A 24,208-nucleotide genomic window follows, 5' to 3' on the forward strand; every position below is an offset into this window, starting at 1 on the left:
TATACAGAGAAAGACTGAGGACAGAATGTCTTCATCAGGAAACACAGAGTCTCGTGTACAGCGTTGTATTTCGTCGCCCACGACCCTCAGCAAACACGTGTTCGACATTTTAATTTGGTTTTCGAATACTGGGTGAACAAAACAAATTGGAAACGAAGTATAATCACACAGGCATAGGGAATTTGAAAGTCAGTACAGTTCGTGCAAACTATTTGATCACGCAACTCAGTGTAATTCAATTTAAAACTAAATAAATGTTTCATTGTTGACGTTGATGAGTTAGGCTTAAAATGGTGAACCTTTGTCCAGTGTCTTATTAATACCAGAGACCGCGGGATCAATGACTGCTTCTTGACTCGCTGCATCTTAGATGCATGTATGTTTAGTAAAGTTACCTAAGCTTTATTTGACAATGAAATGAGTAGTGCATGTTTATCAGTTTGAACCATGATACTGAAGAAGTGACATTTCACGTAAAGACTGTGGCGTGTTATAGGTGGACTGCACACGACGTCATCTTTGATGTAAAACAATGGTAAAAGTTTATGCGCGTATATCAACTTTAGAGCATTGACCCCTTCCACTGACGTCACACGCAGGCACTGCCCGATCGTCAACCATTTTTAGTGCAGCTTCATGCAACGAACACTTTGAATAAATTGACGGTTATGAAGATTTATATGCGACGACGTTTGATGAATTACGTCACTATACATCGAGACTACGTTCCCTTCATAAATTAGTCTTGACTCGGGGGCTGTATAGAGAGGAGGTGATCGTTTGGCTCGTTTGTGATGATATCTCCTCTTAACATTTCCTTTCATCAATGCTCCCCCTCTGTTAATGACTATCTTCTTCGTGCTTTATTTAGTTCCGTATTTGCAACATTATTGCTTCGTGTTTCGCATTTCCCATTAGGTGCAATCACTGCCCTGATTGTGTACGATACGTGAGCGCAAATTGGGTAGTTATTCCCACGTGTTTGTTACCTTTAGCATTGTCGGACTCCCTGTATACATGTACATTGATAATTCAATTCTAATGCGTACTTTGCGTGAGGGCACTAATCTCATCTCCGTTATGAACAACATGCGCTCCAAGAACTTTTTTAAAAAATGAGTTAATAATAATATCAAAGTCTTTTATAGCAAAAAAGGGTACTCATCAAGGCGCTTAGTATGTACATTATAAAGAAAGAATGGTTATTGGGGGTATGAATTCAGAGACCCAAGTAGCACCTTAGTAGACTTTACAAGGTGCTACGGCGCATACAGCAGCCACAGCAAGGAACAGAGATCACGTGTATTTTGTGTGCAATGTTTTGCTTGGGCTTGTCTATTACGCATTCAACTCATTGACTTTAACAAACGAAATCCCTGAACAATGACAAGCCGGTGTCTCAGTGAAACCTGTTCTCGGAAATTCTGTCCCCATATGGGAAGTTAACATGGGCTGGAGGGAGATGAGGGCGCAATCAACAGAAGTTTGCACACATATTTCAATAATGGGCAACATATATCTCCTCACACTCGTACTCCGGGCGACCCTCGCTTTGCTTTCGTGTACAAAACCAAAGAGTTCATAGCTTAAAATAGCGTTGGAAACAACGTGAGAACAAAGGGTGTGTCCTCGATGGACACAATTTACAAGCAAATGGGTTGGTGTACCCTCCTATCACAGCAACACTTCTCTACATATAAACTACGGGCTATGTACAATAGTCAAGAACTCGAACAGCAAACTCTCCAAACGTTAGGCAACTGCATACAGAATTATCTGTTGTGGGGTGGAGCTCAATTCGTGCGTTGAATTCATTGTGCACAGAGGATATTTATCCTTTCGCTTGAAAACAAACACACAAAGACCCCGTCGCACTATGATGAAAAGTATCCAGCACTGCAGCTGATACATAATATACACGGTTTCCATGGTAACTCTTGATTCAAAAGCTAGATGGCAAAGATAGCAATCTTAATGGATCACATATTCAAAAAAGGAAACAGAAATTTCAATGAGTGCCCGTATAGCCATGAAAACCTTAAAGGTAAGCTACACTATTGATAATACAGAATATCAGCGCTGATACAAACCCGCATTCACCTTTCTTTGACCCATCATTCAAAGAGGCAAATTTAGCAAAGATGCAAATTTAAACAAAAACCTACAGACGCTGGGTATGACCCCCGGCACATCGTGAACTGTTCCTTAATCATATCTTGAAGACATTTTGGGCGACAACATTTATATGTACTCGTGTCATACTGCCACAACCTCAACCAACTGAAACTAATGCCATAGTACCTTAAAGGTATTGCTATACTATTAGATAACACGAAATCAAACATTGGTACCAACTCTTATTCACCTTTCTTAGACCCACCATTCAAGGGAGGCAATTTCAACAAAACCTACATAAATTGAGGGGGCGCTGTTTATGACCCCTCCCACATCGTGAACTGTTCCTCAATCATATCTTGAAGACATCTTCGGTGACAACATTCATTTGTATATAGCTCATGTCATATTGCCACAACCTCAACTGACGCCGACGTTCACTTAGATCTCATACAATGGTTTTCATTTCCCACTCTCGGCCTGTGTTAGTCTTCATTCTCTTCTTATTTCCAGTCTCACAAGAGGTTAACCGTAAAATGCCTCAAACAAAAACCAAGAAGCGTACACTTCAGTAGACTTGACTCAAGTCCTGTTCTTATGCGAGAGTTCCCTATATCCGTAGTCCAAATGTAGCTATTGTGGCACAGGTTGAAAGGGTTTTATAATGTTAGTGAAAATAAAAGGACTCTGGCGGGATTGGGACTTGAGTCAAGTCTAACAGTTCATGGGCACACAGAATCAAATAAGAGCGTGCTCGATACTACTTAATCAAATTAACCGTACATCTATCTGATTACGCTTCCACTGTGGTAGCTCACGGAGGCTCTAAATGGTGGACGGTTCCCCTATCCAAATACCATCATAATTTTAAATTGCATTACACATTTGTTACATGCGCTAACTGCGTTACAGACCGGAGCGTGTGTAAAGATAAAGTAGACTGCGGTGTCTGCTAAGCTATCAGGGGTTTCGGGCTGAGGGTTCTATCAGCTGCTGATGTACCATCAGCTGATGTGCTTCTGATCAGTTATTCTTGATAGTAGTTTATACTTTGAGTAATTATCAAAGGTATACCCTCCCTTTAAACGGTATAATTGGTACTGTCCACAAACGGCACATAGTGGGATTCTGTCACGGCCTTTGTGGTTCTAAAGGGTGAGCTAAATCTGTCAAGAAAACACACACACTTGCAGTAAGCAATCCATCATTAGACCCTGGGGTTTTTTCGTTCCTCGTTTAGCCAACAGCGCAAGGAACAATCTCATTCAAATCCATAGTATTTGGGTCAATGAGAGGTATAATGTCTGTTGCCACAGAGCAATCCACCACCTGAGCACGGTGTGTAGTTGAAGATATAGCGCCTTACCGGCAATTGACGTTGGGATCGAGTTTGTGACATTGCGACCACGTCGTGTGTGTGTTCCTTTGGGGCATAGCCTAAAAATCACACTCCTGTGAAGAGGGGGATGTCTAGATCCTGAGCACTGAGGCTATGGATCAATGAAGGTTTTCTCAACGCGGTTATAAAGACACTGGACACTATTGGTAATTGACAAAGACTCAACATATGCACAAAATAACAAACCTTTGAAAACTTGAGCTCAATTGGTCGTCGAAGTTGCGATATAATAATGAAAGAAAAAACACCATGGTCACACGAAGTTGTGTGCTTTCAGATGCGTGATCTCGTGACCTCAAATTCTAAATCTAAAGTCTAGAAATCAAATTTTGTGGAAAATTACTTCTTTCTCGAAAACTACGTCACTTCAGAGGGCGCCGTTTCCCCAACCTCTCCCCATTACTCGTTACCAAGTGAGGTTTTACACTGATTATTATTTTGAGTAATTACCAAGAGTGTCCACTGCCTTTATATGCACCAATCTATTCTAAAACCTGCAAGTTGTGTTCCTTTTATCTTGTTTCCCAAAACCGAGCTTTCTAATGTGTCACTTGAAAGTTGCGCTAACTTGCTGAGGGGTGACTGCTCTTTTCTCACACCTACCGACAACCCTCTCGTAATTTACGTATATACTAGAAAATGGTTAGGGCAAGGGTTGGGGTTAAGGGAAGGGTTATATTTAGGAAGAGACACCAGGAGTGTCTGAAAATAGGGATGAACCGATGTATCGGAACGTCGTTTAAGCGTTCAAAACCCCGCTGAAGCACTTTTGGGGGATAAAATCATGACCCATGCATTAAACGAAATCATCAAGTTGATTTGAACAACATACAGTGGTAACCTTTACCATCATGTTATGACAGAGTCAACATGGAAATGTTTAAATTCCTCGACCTTTCACCGCATATCTTTAACTTTAAATTATTTGGGGAGATAGATAAATAAGAGTGCAATTGCGCTTGGAAAGTGTAGCTTTATACAATTGGATGAATAATCAACCATTTTGGTATTATCATGACACATGCATTGAAAAAAAAATCGAGTTTATCACGAAAACAAACAGTGACAACCTTTACCATCATGATGTGACAGAGTATACGTGGCAATGTTTAAATTTGTCGACCTTTCCTAACCGTGTATTTGATTCTTTGGGGGATATCCGAATAACTAAATCGAAACCTCGATCTCGGGCCATCTTTCGTAAAAAACAGCTTTGTGTGTGTGTGGAAAGTAAAGGGCGTGAAGGCAATGCAGAAAGGAGGGGAAATGTCTAAGCTGAGAATCAAGGCACTTCATTGTTGATGACTTTTGCGCAATTTTGGCCATTCACACAATCTCTTCTCGCAGTAAATGCAACTTCTGATCGTGTTACAGTCAATAGTTAGGGCAGGTGCGTATCCCGTTGCATGGTGAGACTATTATTGGCTCGTGTGACTAGGAGGTGACTGCCCGCTAGATTATTATTAGGTCCTCGTTTTGTCCATTTTATTTCACGGAGGGGGTGTTTAATGTCGTGTTAAAGTTGAGTGATTCAGAGTGTTTTAAAGGTAGCGTTTTAACGTTGGTTATGCTCACAGAGCGAAGAATACTTTTCGCACTGAGAAAAACCATAATAAAATAACAATAATTAGGAAAACTTATAAAGCGCACAAATCCAACAAGGTGCTTATTGCGCTAAATACAAACAAAAAAAAATACAGAAATGTACATACAACCAAAATTAAAACGTAAGCCTTAGCTGATAAAACATAACCAACAAGGTGAACCGCACAGCTATCTGAACGCGCAGCGCGCAGGATGGGCAAAAGAGCAACCTTCCATTGACCCTTCTTAGAGATGACGTCATGTGCATGGTTTGAGCTTCTTTGGTCTCATTTTTCATTTAATGACCTATTGATCATTACGAACTCGAAAAATGCAGTTTAATAACCTTTAAACACAGAGACTACGGTTTGTGACATTTTACCATTCCAACCCCCCAAAAATTGCGATTAAAATAAAAAACATAGAAGACGAGAGGATAAAACAACTTAAGTTTCAAATTAAATGGTCGTTGAGTAGTCAATCCACAACAATTGTTTTTTTTAAACCAACAAATAAATGTTTCACTCAGAAAAAGATAAAGTGTTTTTTTTTTTCCAAAACAAGTACTTGGAAGAAAGTCACCATCAAAGACTCAATTTACAAGGAGCTAAAAATGTACAAAGGCACTTTCACGGAACCTTTACAAAAAGCACCAAATGACCTTACAGTTCTTTGAGCAGAAGAAAATATTGTTTCCAAAATCTCAAAACATGTTTCTTCGTCCTTTCACTCTTTCTCTTCCGGCACTATACTAGAGATCGTGGCGCGATCTTCGTTCAAGTATAGATCAGATGAATTGACATGCAGAAATCAATAACTCGGCGGTGCTCACTTTGGGGGGTTTTCTTATCCTATAAAGGACTCTCCCTCAGTGCTGTACACGTTATGTATTAGTAAAGTACGACCGGGACAGGGCTGCAAGGGCTAGGGGTTTGCTGCTAGAAATTTACGGTGCACGCTTTGCCTGACAACGGTCACCAGAGCGGGTGATGTTTTACTGTATAAAGTGCGTCATCGACCTACGGACAAAATACGGGCTTGCATTTAGAAGCTTCTACTGCATGTGCCTTAGGGCCAACTGCACTGAGTGTTAACCTACAAGCATTATGTTTATAATTCGTGTTTGATTACATACTACATCTCTCTGAGGCTAGTCAGATCCAAACCGTTACCCGTGCCAAGGTATGATCACACGGTTAAACCTCTGCTGCCCTCACCATCAGTTAGCAGTTGCGAAGTCAAGCGTGGCATTGACGATGGAGGGCGCACTCACACAAAAATCATCTTAAAAAAGTGTCATCAAGACCGGTGCGTTCCACTCGCGCAAACGACTCGCAACTGTTCGCGCAAACGTTTTTTTATCGTTGGCGTTCAAGTTGAACGATTGGTGCGTATACGCGATGTCAATATGGCGGCGCCCTGAAATGAAGATGGCGCGCACCATACGTAGGTTCGTTTTTGCTGCAATATTCCGCTTTTTGACATCATTACATCAACTCATTAACTTTATTATTCCAAATCTGCATTATCATCCACCGAAAATACAATGTTATTATGTTTGTAACAAAGAAATAATACCGTATGCTTGTCCGCCATTTTAAAAACCACTCGCGAACACCTCAGAAGTATGTTCGCCTAAAGTTGCAAACGTTCGCCAACGGTGGCGGCGGACAACTCGTTCCACTTGAAATTGTTGGCGAACGTGCGCAACTGTTGGCAACGTTTGCGCGAGTGGAACGCACCCCAAGTAAAGACTCAACATAACGCCTTGCAAGTACGACCACATAAAAAAAATAGCAAGAGCTTTGTCAATGTTTTGATTTCACTTAACTTTGCAGACGTTTATGTTTTCTGAGGATGTGTTGGTGCTTATTGGCTTTCATAAGCAAACTCATGGTATCCTAGATTACCCTACATAACGTGACTACATATTTTCAAATCACATCTTCAGACCAAATCCAAACAAAGCAACTATAATAACCCTAAAACATCGTCACAACCAAGTTCCACTGATATGGGGGTTGTGTCCACAAATTGACACTATAAATTTGCATAACTCGCCTTACGAGGCAGACCAACAGAGGGCGTTGTAATGGTTATCTGAGCAATGTCGTGTAGACTGATCAACCGTTTATGGAAAACAAGAGCTTTAGTTTCATCGAACAAAAAGAACAGTAAAGGAGAAGAAGCGTAAAGGAACTATGTTTAGGCGGTTCGAAGAGAACCTTGGCCACGATTCTTGAAAAGTAAAAACAAAAATTTGAATATATCGAAGCTGGGTTATTTTACGAGATGTAATACAAGGCATATAGACATTATTGTTAAAAACCTTGCGTTCTCGTTGCCTTACTTTTTATCAACAAGAACTCGTGTAAATTAATTTATTTACGTTTATGCACATTGTGTATGCCTCGTGGTGCTCATCTCAAGAAAGCTTACAAGATTACATGCGCCCCCATTTAGATTAAGTACGAAACTTGCCTCGCTTCTTAATACAAGAAGATAAAGTACATGGCTTTAATAGTTTTGACCTAATATTATTTGGCAACATACTTCTCGTGCGCGAGTATCATGGTTCAAAGGAGGGTGCTACCCATACATTTATTTAAACTTATATTTATTTCCATACTTCATGAAAACAAACAATGTTGTTTAAGGAATAACCAAAAAACAAAGCTATTTAATTAGGGTGAGAACAGTAGTAAATGGAGTATGGGGGCATCATCTGGAAGCAGTGTGTACACAGTTTGCCATAATGGGGGACCGAATCTCCGAAGGAACAAATCTCCTGCCATTATATGCAAAAGGCAATTGACCTCTATTAGCTATCACACATTATATCTCGTATACTCGCCATCGAAGATGACAATAACAAGAGGGCGCCATTTCAGGCAACACTGCGATCTGCCCCCGATTTCACGAAACTCATCGCAAGTTGCGACGCATCGTAGGGTTTGCGATGCGTCGCAGACCTATAAGACACTACGCGGCTGCGACGAGTTCGCAACTTACGACGTGTAACCGGTCGCAACTCGCCCTTGCGACGCGTCGCAGCGCTTGGTGAAATCGGGGGCAGGTTAAACACACCACGTCTCCTACGGCGTGGGCTCTCGCTCACTGACCAACTTGGAAAGCTTGAGATCCCATGTTATTTACTTTACTGTGTGAATGCAAGATATTTCTGCCAATGAAACGCTCATAGCACACACATCGAGGGAATGATTACATGATGCACATTTATACCTTTCCAATGTTATAAAAGTGATAACACACAACGTGGCCAGTATGAAACATTATTCACTCACCCATCAAGCATATCATCATCAAAGTCCGACAGCTTGGACATCTCGTCATCGATGTCTTCGGCTATCCTAGCCATGGGCCACATGAAGTACATGGAGTCCCTGACGAGCTGCTTCAGCTGGGGGCCTACCATGGCGCTCAGGTTGGGCAGGGAGTCCGAGTGGGAGTCCCCGACCGTTTTGGACTTCGGTAGAGCGAGTCGCAACCTTCGCGGCTTGTTGGTCGCTTCCATGGCTCAAAGGTACGTGGTCGGTACAAAACGAAATGGGGTCGAGGAATTCTTTACAAACACTCAGTATGCTCATCAGCTATAGTATCATAATGATGACAAGTTTTCCAAGAAGTTTAAAAATGTGGCTATAGGCAATACTGGTTTTCAGTATCACAGTTTTTGCAGTCTTTTCTTGTAGTGAAGGGAAGGATCAGGGCGGGTTTTGTTTGGATCCAGTTCTTTATTCCATCAACAGCATCGATTTCACACCTGCAGAAACACAAAAACAACAAGAAGATAATGGCAAGAAGCAACGGTACCAAGACAATTCAAACACACGCAACAATTTGCCGAGAAGACAATGTCAAACTTCCACCAGCAATCTTGAAGTAGGCCTAATGTTTTTTTTTAAGAGGGTAAGTATTAAGCACTGTACAATCGGTACTTCCCGAAAACGGTACATTTTAATGATGTGAAAGCAAAACATCGAGTATTCTCAACCCCAAAAAGCGTTTTACAATTATTTACACGGCATTATTTAATCGAAATTCTCCAAGCTCATAATAGTGAGCAAGCCAGCTTAAAATGTCAAAATGGTACAGGAAAACAGGGGGGTCAATAACATGAGCTTCACATATTTCGTTTCATTTGTGTATTTACCAGGGGTCCTCAAAATTACAAAATTAAAATTTCAGATTTTCAAATATAAGATGCCATCAATGTAAATGTGACAGAGCAGTCTGATGAATTGGTAATACTTTTGGCTTTGTTGACATTTCTTCATTGACTTTGAACACAAGTACTGAGTCTACGGTGCTAACACACATCGGTGTATGGGTAAAAACCAAAATTAATATTCTTTATCTCCGATGCAAATTTAACATCTCTTATAACACAATTCATGTAAGTTTTTTTTTTTAATTACACAAGTTTTACTGCTCTCTATGGTTTTTGTGTGATTGGATTTAACAATATTAAATTTTTGTGCAAAAAAAAAATCAAAAGCTTTTACGACCGGTTGAAGTTGTTATTATTATTTTTTTTTTTTTAAGTCCTTTCCTTTGAAGCGCCCTCTCTTGGCATTATTTTGCAAAACAAATGCTTCATCCAATATTTCCTCAATACGGTTCAAAGAATGGGTGCGTCAATCATGTCCATCAGTGTATCGTCGTTTGGTCATTGTCTTCTTCCTTTGACAATAAACAAAGGTCACGGACATGCCAAACAAGTAGTCTTGGTTTCAAGACTTTGGTTTCGATCAACTCCAGCTACGGAATAAGTCACTATCTATCCATCCGAGTTGGTAGTTTCGTCAACCGAAACGAATTAAAGAAGAAAAGCGCGCCCTCTGCCGGGTTATCACGCTAGGTTGTGAGTAGGAGATAATGACGACTTGGATAAAGACTATCCGTGTCATTCCACTCTCCTGACCAATGTACTTTACAAGAATTGGCATATGTGTATCATTACATGGCAACCGATTGTTATGGTAAAACCGAAAGGAAATAATGGGCAGAAGTACCCCTCCCCCCCCCCCCCCCCCACCCTAGAAGCCCTCACAAGGTGCACTGAGCTAGCGCTTTTAAATGGTTTGGGGATTTTTTTGTAGGACACAAAACTTTGTAAGTTTCTTGTAAATCTGTGGACATTGTGTTTTGTATTACAAAAGGTACCCAAACTCCGGGGGAACCCCGAACTAACAAACAAGTGTTACGAAAGTTTGACACGAACCCCATAAGTTCTACCAGAGTGTGATCATCCATCCTTATCCAGCTGCAACTTTGATCGCATGTACATTGTCAAAGAAAAAAAATTGATGTAGTGAAAACAAGCGACAGCGATAATGGATAATGTGACATTACATGTTAAACCCAACTATTGAGTCAGTTAATAGTGACATTGCGCACGTACACAGGCTTCATTTTTACCACAGCTACCAATCCGACCAGTCAGTATAACGCCGCTGAGTCATTCAGTACCCTCGGTCTCTGTATTTTGTGAGCTACATCCACACAACAGCGTAAGTACTGCCATTTTTCTTACATTAAGTGAAATTTAAAGTTGTGGTTTTTAAAGGGAAAGAGAGCAGGTCGAAAAGTTTCTTACTTGTTTTACTTAAGTAGGCCTCTTGCATGTTAACATTCAAACAACTGTCATCAAAGTGAGACAGGGATGGAGTATTTCAGTAGAATAAATGCATGGCTAACAAGTTTACTCTCTTACTGTAAAAGAGTGGGAAAAATACTCGTTTTGTCCGCCATGCCACTCTTGTAAAGAGCCATATGGTGGACAACTCTTTTAAAAGTGAAAGACTGGTATCTTCAACTCATTATAGAGTGAAGTTTGCTCAAATTTCACTCAAAAAGAGTGTCAGAAATTGACTTTTACTCTGAAAAAGAGCGAAACTGACAACACTCAGACAAGAGAAAGAATAGTAATGGATAGACTCCAAGCTATTTCATATCATTCTATATTTTAGCAGGTCTACGTTTTGTAAAGTAATTTTATGTGCTGGCTGACACCCGTCCTCGACAAAACAGCCATGGCAGCATATACAAGTACTGGACTTCATTCAATGTCAGGGCTCATTGTGCATGAATTTGGGATTTTGCCATAATTCTAAAAACAGCTCCCTGGATTTCCCGGTAGCACACAATAGCGTCTCCTGAAAACATTCAATGCTACTTGTACTCTGTGTAGGTATATAGAATGTTAAAAAGTGCGTTCAACATTGGTAACCAATGGGAACCAACTATCCAACCGAATGTTTGGGTAAACAATTCATTATTTCAAACTCTGGATGCAAATGAGTAAAATATTATAGCTGACTAACAATAAGGTGCATAACCTTGGAATCTTAATTTCATATTCACCCCCCCCCCCCCCCTTTGCGCAATCATTCGAAGTTTGGGTACACTCCATTTTTTTACGAGATGCCCTACAACAAACAGCAACAAAATCACCGCAGACATTTTTTCTCTGTCTGCACTAAAAGCATAAAGATGGGCAAGTTTTACGAGTTTTTCGATTGTTTATGGTTGGTAAGCTTTCTAAAATACCGAATTTTTTTAATGACTTTAATTGAGGAACCTATATGTGTGTGGAAGGGCAATGTTTGAAGATTCATATCAAAACACTCCCCAAGGAGTAAAAACATCGACAACATTTGTAATTTCTGTCGTTTATAATTTGACTCTTAGTCATCCTAAATTGATTTACTTTATCGAATATATGGCAAGATCTCGAAATGAATTTCCATGATTTTTTTTAGTTAAGGAGGTAAGTGCTTTCTGCCCTACCGGCCAGGTGTAGACCGATGATACCCAAGCCTACATCCGTATGGACTGTAAAAGGGGTAACCCTGTTTCAGCCCTAGGAGTAGGTGGCAACGGCCTCTAAAAAAAACCAAGTGTAGCCCACACCTTGAAGTGGCCTTCAGGCCTTGTGTGTATGGCGACTTGGCATACAAAAAAAGAAAAAAAAAGAAAAAAACACAATTAATTTGAGTACACAATAGAAGTTCGAGTGGAAGAAATATTTCTATTTCGAGCTTACATCGAGCTATAAAGGGAAACTTTTCTTTCTAAAACTGTCTCAACTAAAACAATAAGTGTGATTTCGAGAGCAAAACATGATTTCGTGAAGGTAAAGTGGTTTCGAGTGTACGGATTCATTTATTTCATGCATTTTAAAATCATTTCGTTGATTTCGAGTTCCGACCATAATTTATTTCGAGCTCTCACAATGTTTGTGAGCTCACGAATCTTTCAGTACTTGTACCAGCCTAACTGCATCCAACCTTTCTTATAGGTTCATAGAATGGCTGCGTCCACCATGTCCAGGGCATCTTCATTTGGCCACTATCTTCTTCCTTTGACAATGAACAAATGTCAAATTAATGCCAAACAAGCCGAATATCACATCAAAGTGAAAACAATGTCCCTTGACATTGGAAAACATCGACCAGGGAGGCATGCCCTCAGAAACCTCCTTGGATTACTTCATTTCCGGCTGGATAAGTTCGAGGAATCTTTGGCGTACTTTGACAAGATATTGTCTGACGGGGAAGACCCCGAGAATTTAAACGCACTGGCAAATCGGAAATATATCTGCGACAATTTGTACATGATTCCAGAGTCCCGGCAGTGTACAGAGAAGCTCTATGAGTTGCTTGCTGATGACGACCAGAATGAAGGGGGGGAAAGCCGACTTCGTCGAGCCCGTAGTCGTGCTGAACAAGCCTTCGCATATTCGTTTGATGTTTTCAATGAAACAGTGACGACGGAAAGATACCAAACCTCGGTGAAACTTTACGATGAAGCATTTGAACTTGCAGGAGACTCGTTGGCTCAAGATGATAGGGAAGATTGGATGATGAGTAAGGGTATGGCTTGTCATAAGATCTTCAGTGAAAAAAAACGGGAAAAGTCACTGAAGGAAGCTCAAATGTGGCTTAAAGAAACGGTTAACATCTTTATTCAGATCGTCAACAAAACGGATGACAACAGCGTGGCGAGTGATAGCTGGCGACACCTTGGAGAGATCTTTATGGACAAGTCACTTTTTGACATACAAGTCCCCGATTTGTTTAAGGGATATTTACAGAAGCCAATAGAGTGTTTTAAGAAAGCTCTCCATCATACGCCAAACGATGCCAGGATATTGGCTAGATTCGCCAATTTCTTAAACAAGATCAATCACAAAGAGGAGGCACTGGAGAAAGTTAACCAATCAATCGAACTTGACACAACTGTGTTTAACGCTTTTGCTTATATAGTTCGTGGACGAATATTCCTTCAGGATTATGAATACCAGCTAGGACTAATAGGTAGTACGAAACATAACAGTTCAAACCGACTGGACAACCCACTCAAAAACGCTCAAAAAGATTTTGAGAAAGTGTATGAATTTAATTCATCGCCCGTCAACTTAGAAGAACTGGCACAGGTTTATTACTACATGGCAACCGATTGCCATGAAAATGAAGAAGCGGGACAAGAAGCGGGACATAATGATAGACAGAAGTACCTTCAAAAAGCCCTCACAACATGCGCAAGGGCTGCTGCCTGCCAAGACGGCGAAAAACGTTCCCTTGTTCACAAAATTCGAGGTCAGACTCTTTGTGCTTTAGGTGAACACCAGCATGCATTGCGAAGTTTCCAGCGGGCCATTGAATGTAAAGATGATAAGTATGTAGTTTGGGAATCCGTGAATTTGCTTGTTGTTGAATACGGCCACGTTTTGAATGACATTGGCGATACGCTTTCAAGTCACCAGCCACTTCTTGCTGACATGGTGTACTGGCTTCACAAGGCTGCCAAACTTAGTCTCACGAATCTTGAATGGACCTCGTTTTCGATGGAACCACTCACAAGCCTTACATCCAACTGGCAAAGCTTCGTGAAGTTTTGTCAAGACAACGATTACACCAGGGAGCTTGAAGATATCCAGCAAGCATCGTTTGTTCACACGGGGTGGCGTACTCAACAAAGGCGTACGGTTTCAACCTCGGATGCAGAATCAATGTCTCGTCCATCCCACGTACGCCATTCAAAAAGCGTCCCAGAAGAGACAAGTGGAGCTAGTTTTGAAGACCCTAACCCGTATGTTCAGCTCGACGAATCTGCTACTGATTCTCTGTCTGTGTTAGAGCTCGATGACAACGAAACATCATCCGAAGCAACAGAAGACAAACCAACGACGACTCCGAGAGCAGGCAAAATTCAACTCAGCGACAAAACATCCTCATCTCAAGAATGGACAACCGATGATGCTTCAAATAAACCCATCAGATCAGCACCCGGCGACGCTTTAAACTGCGACTTTACTTATGACTTCTTCGTCATACACAGTGACAGTGCCTCCGAGTGGGTTTTTCGATGCTTGTTGGAGGAACTTGAGGGGCGTGGTCTGAAAGGATGCATCAAAGATCGTGATTTTATGCTCGGCCAAACGAAAGTTAAAAACTACACAGGTAGCACAGCAAAAAGTGCCTGTGTCCTCATAGTCGTTTCAAAAGACTTCAAAAAGGATTATTGGTGTGACCGCGGCATGGAGATGGCATTTGAACAAAGGAAGTTGCTGATCCCAATTCTCAGAGAGGACACTGAGCTCCCTGCGCTCCTTAATCCACTCACCCATCTTGATGCACTTGGAGCTGTGAACTGGGAGAGACTCCAGAAGTGCATTGAGCAACAAATAAAGCTAGACGATACTGCAGCATAGGACAGCTACATCACGTGACTTTTGAGACGCTGCCATGGCGGCAGATAGACTTTATTCAAGTTCTCGTGCCAACTAGAAAACAGGTCATATAGCAGTGTGCCCTCACCGTAAAAATGCAGCTATTGCGGTGCCACGCAAAAGTTTTCTGACGTTTGGCGATGAGACTGAACATAAAAGGACTCTCACGGAATTGGGAGCTTCTAGTTAAAACCAAAGCGAGAAGTAAGGGAAGTTCTTTTCGGAACTAAGAAGTCACCCGAACACCCGAACAATCTACTCCGCGCTAAGACAGTTCTCCAAGAACAAACTCTACCTGGCAAGTAGATACACACATGGTTTTACCGCAAACCAAATATATATCAAAGCGAGATATGATGGGCAAGGGGTTCCTCCAACAAGCCCTTACAATGTGCGCAAAAGTTTGTACTTCTAAAGGGACAACCCGAAACAGACAAACACGTGTTCTAGTTTGACAACGAACCCCATACTATTAAGGTCTAACAGCACACCTTTCAGTGATAATCCATGCTATGATCTTATTCAGCTTCAACTTTGATCACATTTACATTGTCAAAGACAAAAATGAAAATGGTGTAGTGTAACCGATCGATAACGATAAAGACATTTGCACATTAAACTCAACTGCGTCAGTTGATAACAACATTGCGCAAGCACACAGGCTACATTTTTACTACAGCTACCAATCCGACCAGTCAGTATAACGCCGCCGAGTCATTCAGTGCCCTCGGTCTCTGTATTTTGTGTGAGCTACGTCATCCATCAAACAACGTATGTATTACAGTTTTTCTTGCTTAAGTGAAATCAAAAGTTGTGATTTAACGGGACAGAATACAGACCAAAAAGCACATTGTGTGTTGGTTTATTTATTGCTTGTTTTACTTTACGTTGCTTGTTTTACTGTAAAAGGACCCCTTGCATGTTAACATTCAAACAACTGTCATCAAGTAAGACATAATTGAACAGTTTCATTGTGCATGGCAAACGAGTTTAAGAATATTAAGAATAGACTCCAACCTATTTTATTGCACTCTAAAAGTTAACAAGCCTACGTTTTGTAAAGTACTTTTATGTAGTGCCGCACCCATCCTCGCAAAACAGCCATAGCATGCTATCTGAACTTCCTTCAACGTCAGGCCAATTGTGCATGAACTTGGGATTTTGCCATATAGCTCACTGGATTTTCGGGTGGCATGTAACTATTGGGTTTTGGATACGACAGGTCACCCTGCCGTCGCCGTCGGCTTTGCCGTCTCTGGCGAGAAATAAAATTTAAAAAGTGCATGTAAACGCCCGTCAATGACATTACAAATTGGTTACCGAATTCTCGTCCGTGTTATTACCCCGTTTATTAGTTGCAATGTTTGGGCTTGTCGCCATTAAAGTTTAGTTTGGTTCATAAGGAAGACATCCGTGAAGAAAAAAAATGAAAATTTGATTTAATTTCGATGACTACTTTTAAAATGAAAATTATACGGCGTGTGTTTAAAGGGATGCTGCAGTGAGTTTAAATAAAACAGTTGATTTTGCTGTCATTTATTTCTGATATATGTATTGAACATCAATAAACTGTGTTTTGTTTTTTCCCCGACATATCTCACTTGCGTAATTAGCGAATAAGTCATGCCCCCCCCCCCTTTGTGGATTGTTACCGCCCCCTACTATCGACGTCACGTCGGGAATTCAAACATATCGTCGGCAAAAAGAGTCTGGTCCCTAACTACACGCGCCTAGGTACCAGGCCACAAAGTGCACACGTCTCGATATGCACACAGCCAGGGGGCCCGACGGCTCGGGTTCCCGACATGACGTCACGTTTGTGCTCCCTTTTAGGGGCGGGATGGGTTCCCCTAATCTCTTGAAAACCATTTTTTAAATACTTGCGCATTTAATAAAAAATAAAAATAAATATTTCAGGTTTAAAAAGTCATGTTTAATCGTTTCAGTTATAAAAAAAAAAACCATTGCAGTCACCCTTTAAACGTCAGCGGGCTAAATCTTTGCCGTAGTTTAATTATTTATGCTGAGCAAACCAACTAACTTATTAAATGGGCGGCCATGCAGCATGGTTTGGGGTTTTTGAAGGACACCTGTGAAAACAAAAAAAATAAATTTCTTACGTTTTCAATGAAACATTGTAACTCATGAACGATCAGAGGTATAATAACGCGAGAACTCGGTTAACTCTTCGTAATGTCATTGATGGTTGTTGACGGTCTTTTTTTTTAATTTCTCGCCGGCACCAAAACAACACAATTTAGCCGTTGGACCTCGGTGTAAACTCCAATAATATGCAACTTAAATCAATAACTAACAAACAGAGGGCAGCAGGTCAATTTAAACTCCACATATCTCCACTATCCGTTATAGGGTGCGTTCGTTTAGCTTCCCTGGGTCGACCCCTGTGTGTGGCGGGTTTTTGTTTTTTTCCTGGACGAACGTGGGTAATTATCTGCACACGTTCGTCCTGGGGAAAAAACCCGCCACACACCGGGGTCGACCCGGGAAGCTAATCGAACGCAGCCATACAAGCACTAGAGCCCTCTCAGGGTTGTGTGTTCTTTCTTGTACTCATTATGTACTCATTATGCACAAATGAATGTAGATCTCTGAATAATATCCACAGGTTACTTAAGTATACATGACACTGCACGCATGGTCGGCCAGTTTATTTGCGAAAAGGGATATCTAAGCATCGTTCGATCACGAGATTTCAGAACGTGTTCAGTGGTGTGACAAAAGCCACTCAGAGATCAACCCAAAAAAAACTAAGCGTATGGTCTTTGATTTTCGAAGGAACAAAACACACGTTCCGGCCACTGTGTGATCAAAAGGGTTACCGAGTTTAAGTACTTAATAGTAGGAATTGATATTGCAACCTGTGGATGTTTGATAAATGTGCTAAATCTAAATACAACAAGTTATAGCAATGTGTTTTCTCCTAAAAGAAACTTAATAATTCCAGGTGGAAAGGTGTTTTAAAAGTCTGCCCTGCAAATTATTAATAGACCTATACACTGTCGTATAATTGTTTTTTGGTAAAAACCACACATTTGGGTGATGAATTATGACGTCATGCATGAATATTTAGAGAGGCGTATGGTATACGTTTATATATAATTTATTTCAATCCTTCATAGGTTCCTAGAATGGCTGCGTCCACCATGTCAAGGGCATCGTCGTTTGGTCATTACCTTCTTCCTTTGACAATGAACAAAGGTCAGATCAATGCCAAACAAGCCGAGTATCACATCGAAGTGAAAACAAAGTACCTTGACATTAAGAAACATCGACCAGAGAGGCATGCCCTCAGAAACCTCCTTGGAATGCTTCATTTCCGGCTGGATAAGTTCGATGAATCATTGGCGTTCTTTGACAAGATATTGTCTGACGGGGAAGACCCCAAGAATTTGAACGCACTGGCAAATCGTAAGTACGTCTGCGATAAGTTATACAGAATTCCAGAGTCCAGTGACTGTGACAAGAAGATGTCTGAATTGCTACCTGACGACTACCAGAATGAAGGGGCGGAAAGCCGACTTCGTCGAGCGCGTAGTCTTGCTGAACAAGCCTTCGCCTATTCGTTTGATGTTTTCGATGAGTCAGTGACGACGGAAAGATACCGAACCTCGGTGAAGCTTTACGAGGAAGCATTTGAACTTGCAGGAGACTCGTTGGCTCAAGATGAGAGAGAAGATTGGATGATGAGTAAGGGTATGGCTTGTCAGAAAATTTTTAGTGAAGTAAAGTTTAATAAAGCACTGCAAAAAGAAGCTCGAAAATGGTTCGAAGAAGCTGCAAACATTTTTATTCGCATTAAAGACACAAATAATGACAGCTTGAAGAGTGAAAGCTGGCGACATTTGGGAGAGCTCTTTCAAGGAAGGTCAATGTGTTCCGTATCAGTCTCTGATAACTTACCACTCTATGAACCAGAAGCGTGTTTTGAAGAAGCTCTGAACTTCACTCCGAACGATCCCAAGTTGTTGGCTAGATACGCCAACTTCTTAAAATCTAACGATCGGCTAGATACAGCATTAGTGTGGGTTAACAAGTCGATCCGACAGGACGAAACCAACTACAACTCGTTGGCTCTTTTTCTCCGTGGACAAATCTTCCTAAGATATTTCAAAAAACAATTTACACAACACAACACACCACACCAACAGGATGGCAGCTTTCTCATAAACGCACAACAAGATTTAGAGAAACTGTCCGAGAGTCATTCCACACCAATGTACTTACAAGAATTGGCACAAGTGTATTACTATATGGCAACCGATTGCCATGGTAAAGTCAAAACGGAATGTGGAGGGCTGGAGTACCTCCACAAAGCACTCACAATGTGCGCCAAAGCAACAGCTTTTCAGGACGGTGAAAAACGTTCTAATGTCCATAAAATTCGTGGTCTGTGTCTTCGTGCTTTAGGTGAACACCAGCATGCATTGAGAAGTTTCAAGCGCGCCGTCGAATGTGATCTTTCTTACAATTGGTTCTCAGGTTCTGGAAAATGCCTCATTTCAGAATACGCCAGTGTTTTGAAGGACATGACTGGTGGCAAATCCTCATGTTCCCAGACACTGTTTGCTGACATGGTCTACTGGCTGCACAAGGCTGCCAAAACCTATCTCATGAATCCTCAATGGATAGGTTCATTCGACGTACAAAGGCATCTTGCTTCCAACTGGGAAAACTTTGTTAAGTATTGTGTAGATAACGATAACACCAGTGAACTTGAAGACATCCAGGAAGCGTCATCTCATCCTGAACAGAGAAGGCGTACAGATGAAGAATCACACCTTCCTACATCAATGTGTCCTCCACAAAGCGTCATCGAAGAAGCAAGTGGGACTAGTTGTTTTGTTTCTACAGAAGACCAAAACCCTCATGCCCCGATTGAGGCTGCCAAAGTTACTGTGTATCAGCCACCACAAAAACGTCGTACACAAACAGTCGTCGGAGAAGGGAGTGTGTATAGAGAGGTATCTGAAGACCATAAACCCCATGCCAACATAGAAGGTACCAAAGCCACTGCTTATAAACCACCCCATGTGCGTCGTGCACAAAGCATCGCCGACGAAGCACGTGGGGCTACAGAGGAAACATCTGACGACTATCAGACACAACTCCAGGTTGAGTCTAGCACCGATTCCTTGTCTGCGTTAGACCTTGGTGGTAACAAGACATCATCCAAAGAAAAACAAGTAACATTGACCGTGAATCTCCAAACCGGCAAGACGCAGATTGTTAACCCTACATCGTCGACTCAAGAATGGACCTCCAAGGATGCTTCAAAGAAACCTATCAGATCAGCACCTGAAAAGGCTTTGAACCACAACTTTCAGAATGACTTCTTAGTCTTACACAGTAGCAGTGCGTCTGAGTGGGTAATTAGATGTCTATTGGAGGAACTTGAAGAGAGTAATCTAAAAGGATGCATCAAAGATCGTGATTTCATGGTCGGCAAAACGTGGCTCGCTAACTACACAGACAGCATAGCGAACAGCGCCTGTGTTATTATAGTCATTACGCAAGATTTCGAACATGATGCTTGGTGCAACAGCAGTATGCTTATGGCAATCGAACAAAAGAAGTTGTTGGTTCCTGTTCTAAGAGAAGGCACCAAGCTCCCTATGTTCCTAAATACCCTCACCCATCTTGATGCAACCGGAGCTGTGAACTGGGAGCTACTCAAAAGGAGCATTGAGCAACAAATAAGGCTGGGCGATGCTTAAAGGCAGTATACACTATTGGTAATTACTCAAAATAATTATCAGCATAAAACCTCACTTGGTAACGAGTAATGTGGAGAGGTTGATAGTATAAAACATTGTGAGAAACGGCTCTCTCTGAAGTGACGTAGTTTTCGAGAGAGAAGTAATTTTCCACGAATTTGATTTCGAGACCTCAAGTTTAGAACTTGATGTCTCGAAATCAACCATCTAAACGCACACAACTTCGTGTGACAAGGGTGTTTTTTCTTTCATTATTATCTCGCAACTCCGACGACCAATTGAGCTCAAATTTTCACAGTTTTGTTATTTCATGCACATGTTGAGATACACCAAGTGAGAAGATTGGTCTTTGACAATTACCAAAAATGTCCACTGTCTTTAAGGAGACAGTTGTGAGTTCAACACGAGACATTATTTACTTTATTAAAGACTAGTATAGTGTGATAAGAGGAGAGACTTTAGTACTGAGATTTCGTTTAATGTGGAGTGAAACCATTGTCAGTAGGACGTTTGCTAACAAACTGTCAAAGAATTGGTTATAAATCTCAAAAGTTGTAAGTTCCACATTGAGACCTAGCCAATTAGCAAGGATATTTTCAAATTACCCTGGAAAGATTTGTTTTCTGTAAAATTCCACCAATGAATTGTAATCACGTGTCGTTGGTAATAGCTGATCCTAGCTGAATCAGATGGCTTCCAGAAGGCTTGACGGGTTGCAATTTGTTTTATTTAGTCTAAAGCTTCAACAGGCAAAAGGATTATGTTAAAAAAGGAGAGAACATTACACAACATTCTAAAACTGGCTGTTTGAAACAGTACGACGGCGCAAGCGTGTGCGTAGATTCTGATGGTGAAAAGTTAAAGAGTGTAGTTAACATATGTTTTTTTTTACAAGGAAGGTGTTTGGTTGCTTTAACAGATGTATTATTATGTCGATTTTATGTGTGTTGTTTGAATACCATTTAGACACTGTAATGGGTTTATTTTATGGTTTTACGCTTGTGGCACTTTTTGATTTGTTTGTTTGGTTTTACATAAAATCTTTTATTTGATTTTCTCTTAGGTTACAGAGTTTACGAGCTCACAATCTTTTAGATAAGGTAATTTTTTCTCAAGTGACTTTTTGTAACCATTTAAGCCCGGTTCATACTTCCTATTCCTGCGAATGCAATACGAATGTTGACGTCACAAATTCGCAACGACAAATTCGCAGCAGTTCCGCTCAACTCACTTGCGATATCGCTGCGAAAAGAGGGTTGTGACGTCGATCAAATTCACGCCAAATTCGCTTCGCATTCACATGAAGTATGAACCGGGCTTTATGTATGCTATTCAGAAGTTACCTATTGTTGCAGATTACACATGCACCACTTTTATATCACTTAATGTGCAACGATATTATGGACAATTGTATCCATTCTACCAAGTCTAAGCTTTGCGGCGCGAAAAGCGTTTGTTTTTGGTATTAACATTGCAAGAAAGACATTTCATAAGTTGAATTTAACAATTCACGTAGTTATTCTGGGAAGTCAATTGATTTTTTGTGTTACATTTGTCACAAAACACGGGCCGCCCAAAGTTTTACTCCACAAAATGGCAAACCGCAAGGTCCGCTTGTTGAACCTATACTTACAAAACTTGTAAGTTATTGTGCACGAACTGCTTTACTCTTGAAAAGAAAACACTTTGAGAGATTCGAATGCAATTATGGCCCTTTATAAAAACAATTTTCTAGATAGTTTGTAACTTTTCGTTGTACTACCCCGAAAGTGTCCCAACAAGTGAAGGGACATGGAAACTTACACAACAAATAATTTGATTCAATGGGAGACTTTGGAACGCTGAGGGGCAGCAGACTTACCAGGTAAACCTCCGAGTCCATTGTTTACGTAGTTCTGAGCAGGCGTACACTAATAGAACAATGGATTTACCTAGTAAGTCTGCTGCCACCTAGTGTTAAAAAGGCCCCCACTGTTGTTGCTGTTGTGTTTTTTCATTGCCAAGTGACCCTTAAATGTCAACTGAAACGGGACGGGAAATGTTACCTGCTTTTTCCATAGACCTTATACATGTACATTTTAATGTATTGAATTTTGAAGGCTAAAAAATAATCATTCTTATCAACACAAATTTAATTTCACTAAAAAGCCGGTATTTCCATTTACATGTTGAAGTAAATTAGAATGGTGTCAGATAGTTAAAGCATTTGGAAACAAACTGTTCACGTGACAGTAGAAAAGTTACAATTTAATGCGTTTCTTGTAAGATAACTCTTTCGAGGCATACTTCGTATAACACGTTTCAGTTTATAACGATTCAAGACTTTTCATTGTACATTGCGTTACTTGTTACAACTCAACGCATGGTGGCGTACTTCACCAGCTTTGTCATGTTTGACTAATTTAACTGGTTATTTGCATTCTAAAGTAGTTTCGAAAATTTTCGGAGAGTTGAGTACGGTTTGTCAGTACATTTAGTCAAATAGTTTTTGTCAAATAGTTTTTGTTGTAATGTGCGGTTGATCATTTTTGTGGAAACCGCGCAATACAAATCTCTCATCATTATTATCAGTGGTATTATTATAAACATGATATGACAAGTAATTAGTTAAAAGGCACTGGACGTTTTTGTTAATTGTCAAAGATCAATCGTCTCACTTGGTGTATCTCAACATACGCAGAAAACAACAAACCGGTGAAAATTTGAACTCAATTGGTCGTCGAAGTTGCGAGAGATAAATTGAAGAAAAAAACGACCTTGTCGGACAAGATTTGTGTTTTTTAGATGCTTGAATTCGAGACCCCAGCTGATGTCTTGAATTCAATTCAAATCAAATATTTTAGTGAGAAATTATTTCTTTTTCAAAAACTACGTTATTTCAGAGGGAGCCGTTTCTCACAATATTGTATATTATAACACCCCTTACCAATATTCTGCCTTTTCATTGGTTTAGAGCGCGTCACATGATATGTCTTAGTTTTACTAGACGACGGCCGTGTGGTAGTGCATCGGTTTGCCGTGTGATAGTGCATCGGGTTGCCGTGCGTTAGTCCGAAGACTATCACACGGCGTGCAGTACCCAGACTGCAGTACCCAGACTGGATTATAAATGAATATTCTGTAACCATTTCGGATTACATGACACTACATGCAGCACAGTAAAAGCTTTTGCAATCTGTATTCGCGTCGTCCGTGGATTGTAGCATTCAGGTCTGTAACCTAATAGTACAGTATTTAGAAATGTTTGGGGTGTTATAAAACAAATATTGACTGTTTTTTTGCTCGTGCAAGTTTTATAGCACTCGAAGCAGATAATAATTGTATACTATCAACAGCTGTCCATTGCTCGTTAACAGGTAAATTGATATGCTTACAATTATTTTGAATAATTACCATGGTGTCCAGTGCCTTAAATTTAAATCTTTAAAATGATGTTGAAATATAAGAGTATAATTGCAGATAAATTTGGATGGTCTGCTACAAATAAAAAGTGCACATTATTAAAGGGGCACACCGGCTTACCATGTTTGCGTATTTATAGTGATGTGAAACCCCCCCCCCAAAAAAAAAAAAAAAAAAAAAATGTGCGTATACGCTTTTCCAGCCGTTGCAACTGTC

The 24,208-nt window shown here is 40.6% G+C and overlaps 3 protein-coding genes across 3 annotated transcripts in view; 2 read left to right on the forward strand and 1 right to left on the reverse strand.

Annotated features, from left to right (window-relative positions):
• LOC139948037 (GTPase-activating Rap/Ran-GAP domain-like protein 3) overlaps window positions 1–24,208 on the reverse strand; it is a 253,394-nt gene that overhangs the window by 149,601 nt on the left and 79,585 nt on the right. Inside the window, exon 4 of the mRNA XM_071946029.1 lies at window positions 8,404–8,882. Within this exon, the coding sequence (XP_071802130.1) occupies window positions 8,404–8,633 (230 nt within the window). The 5' untranslated portion in view covers window positions 8,634–8,882. The remainder of the gene's footprint in view (window positions 1–8,403; window positions 8,883–24,208) is intronic.
• Window positions 10,567–15,370, forward strand: LOC139948315 (tetratricopeptide repeat protein 22-like). The gene is made up of 2 exons (XM_071946428.1): window positions 10,567–10,632; window positions 12,423–15,370. Exon 2 carries the CDS (start codon window positions 12,432–12,434, stop codon window positions 14,835–14,837), a length of 2,406 nt encoding a protein of 801 aa, XP_071802529.1. The 5' UTR covers window positions 10,567–10,632; window positions 12,423–12,431; the 3' UTR covers window positions 14,838–15,370.
• LOC139948485 (uncharacterized) lies at window positions 15,550–24,093 on the forward strand. The gene is made up of 2 exons (XM_071946641.1): window positions 15,550–15,626; window positions 17,996–24,093. Exon 2 carries the CDS (start codon window positions 18,005–18,007, stop codon window positions 20,588–20,590), a length of 2,586 nt encoding a protein of 861 aa, XP_071802742.1. The 5' UTR covers window positions 15,550–15,626; window positions 17,996–18,004; the 3' UTR covers window positions 20,591–24,093.

This window comes from Asterias amurensis, chromosome 15 (genome assembly GCF_032118995.1).
Source record: "Asterias amurensis chromosome 15, ASM3211899v1".
In the NCBI taxonomy this organism is placed as follows: domain Eukaryota; kingdom Metazoa; phylum Echinodermata; class Asteroidea; order Forcipulatida; family Asteriidae; genus Asterias; species Asterias amurensis.

Bases quoted from the DNA above. Each gene is read 5' to 3' on its own strand.
- LOC139948485 (XM_071946641.1), top strand. From the start codon at position 18,005: ATGGCTGCGTCCACCATGTCAAGGGCATCGTCGTTTGGTCATTACCTT.
- LOC139948315 (XM_071946428.1), top strand. From the start codon at position 12,432: ATGGCTGCGTCCACCATGTCCAGGGCATCTTCATTTGGCCACTATCTT.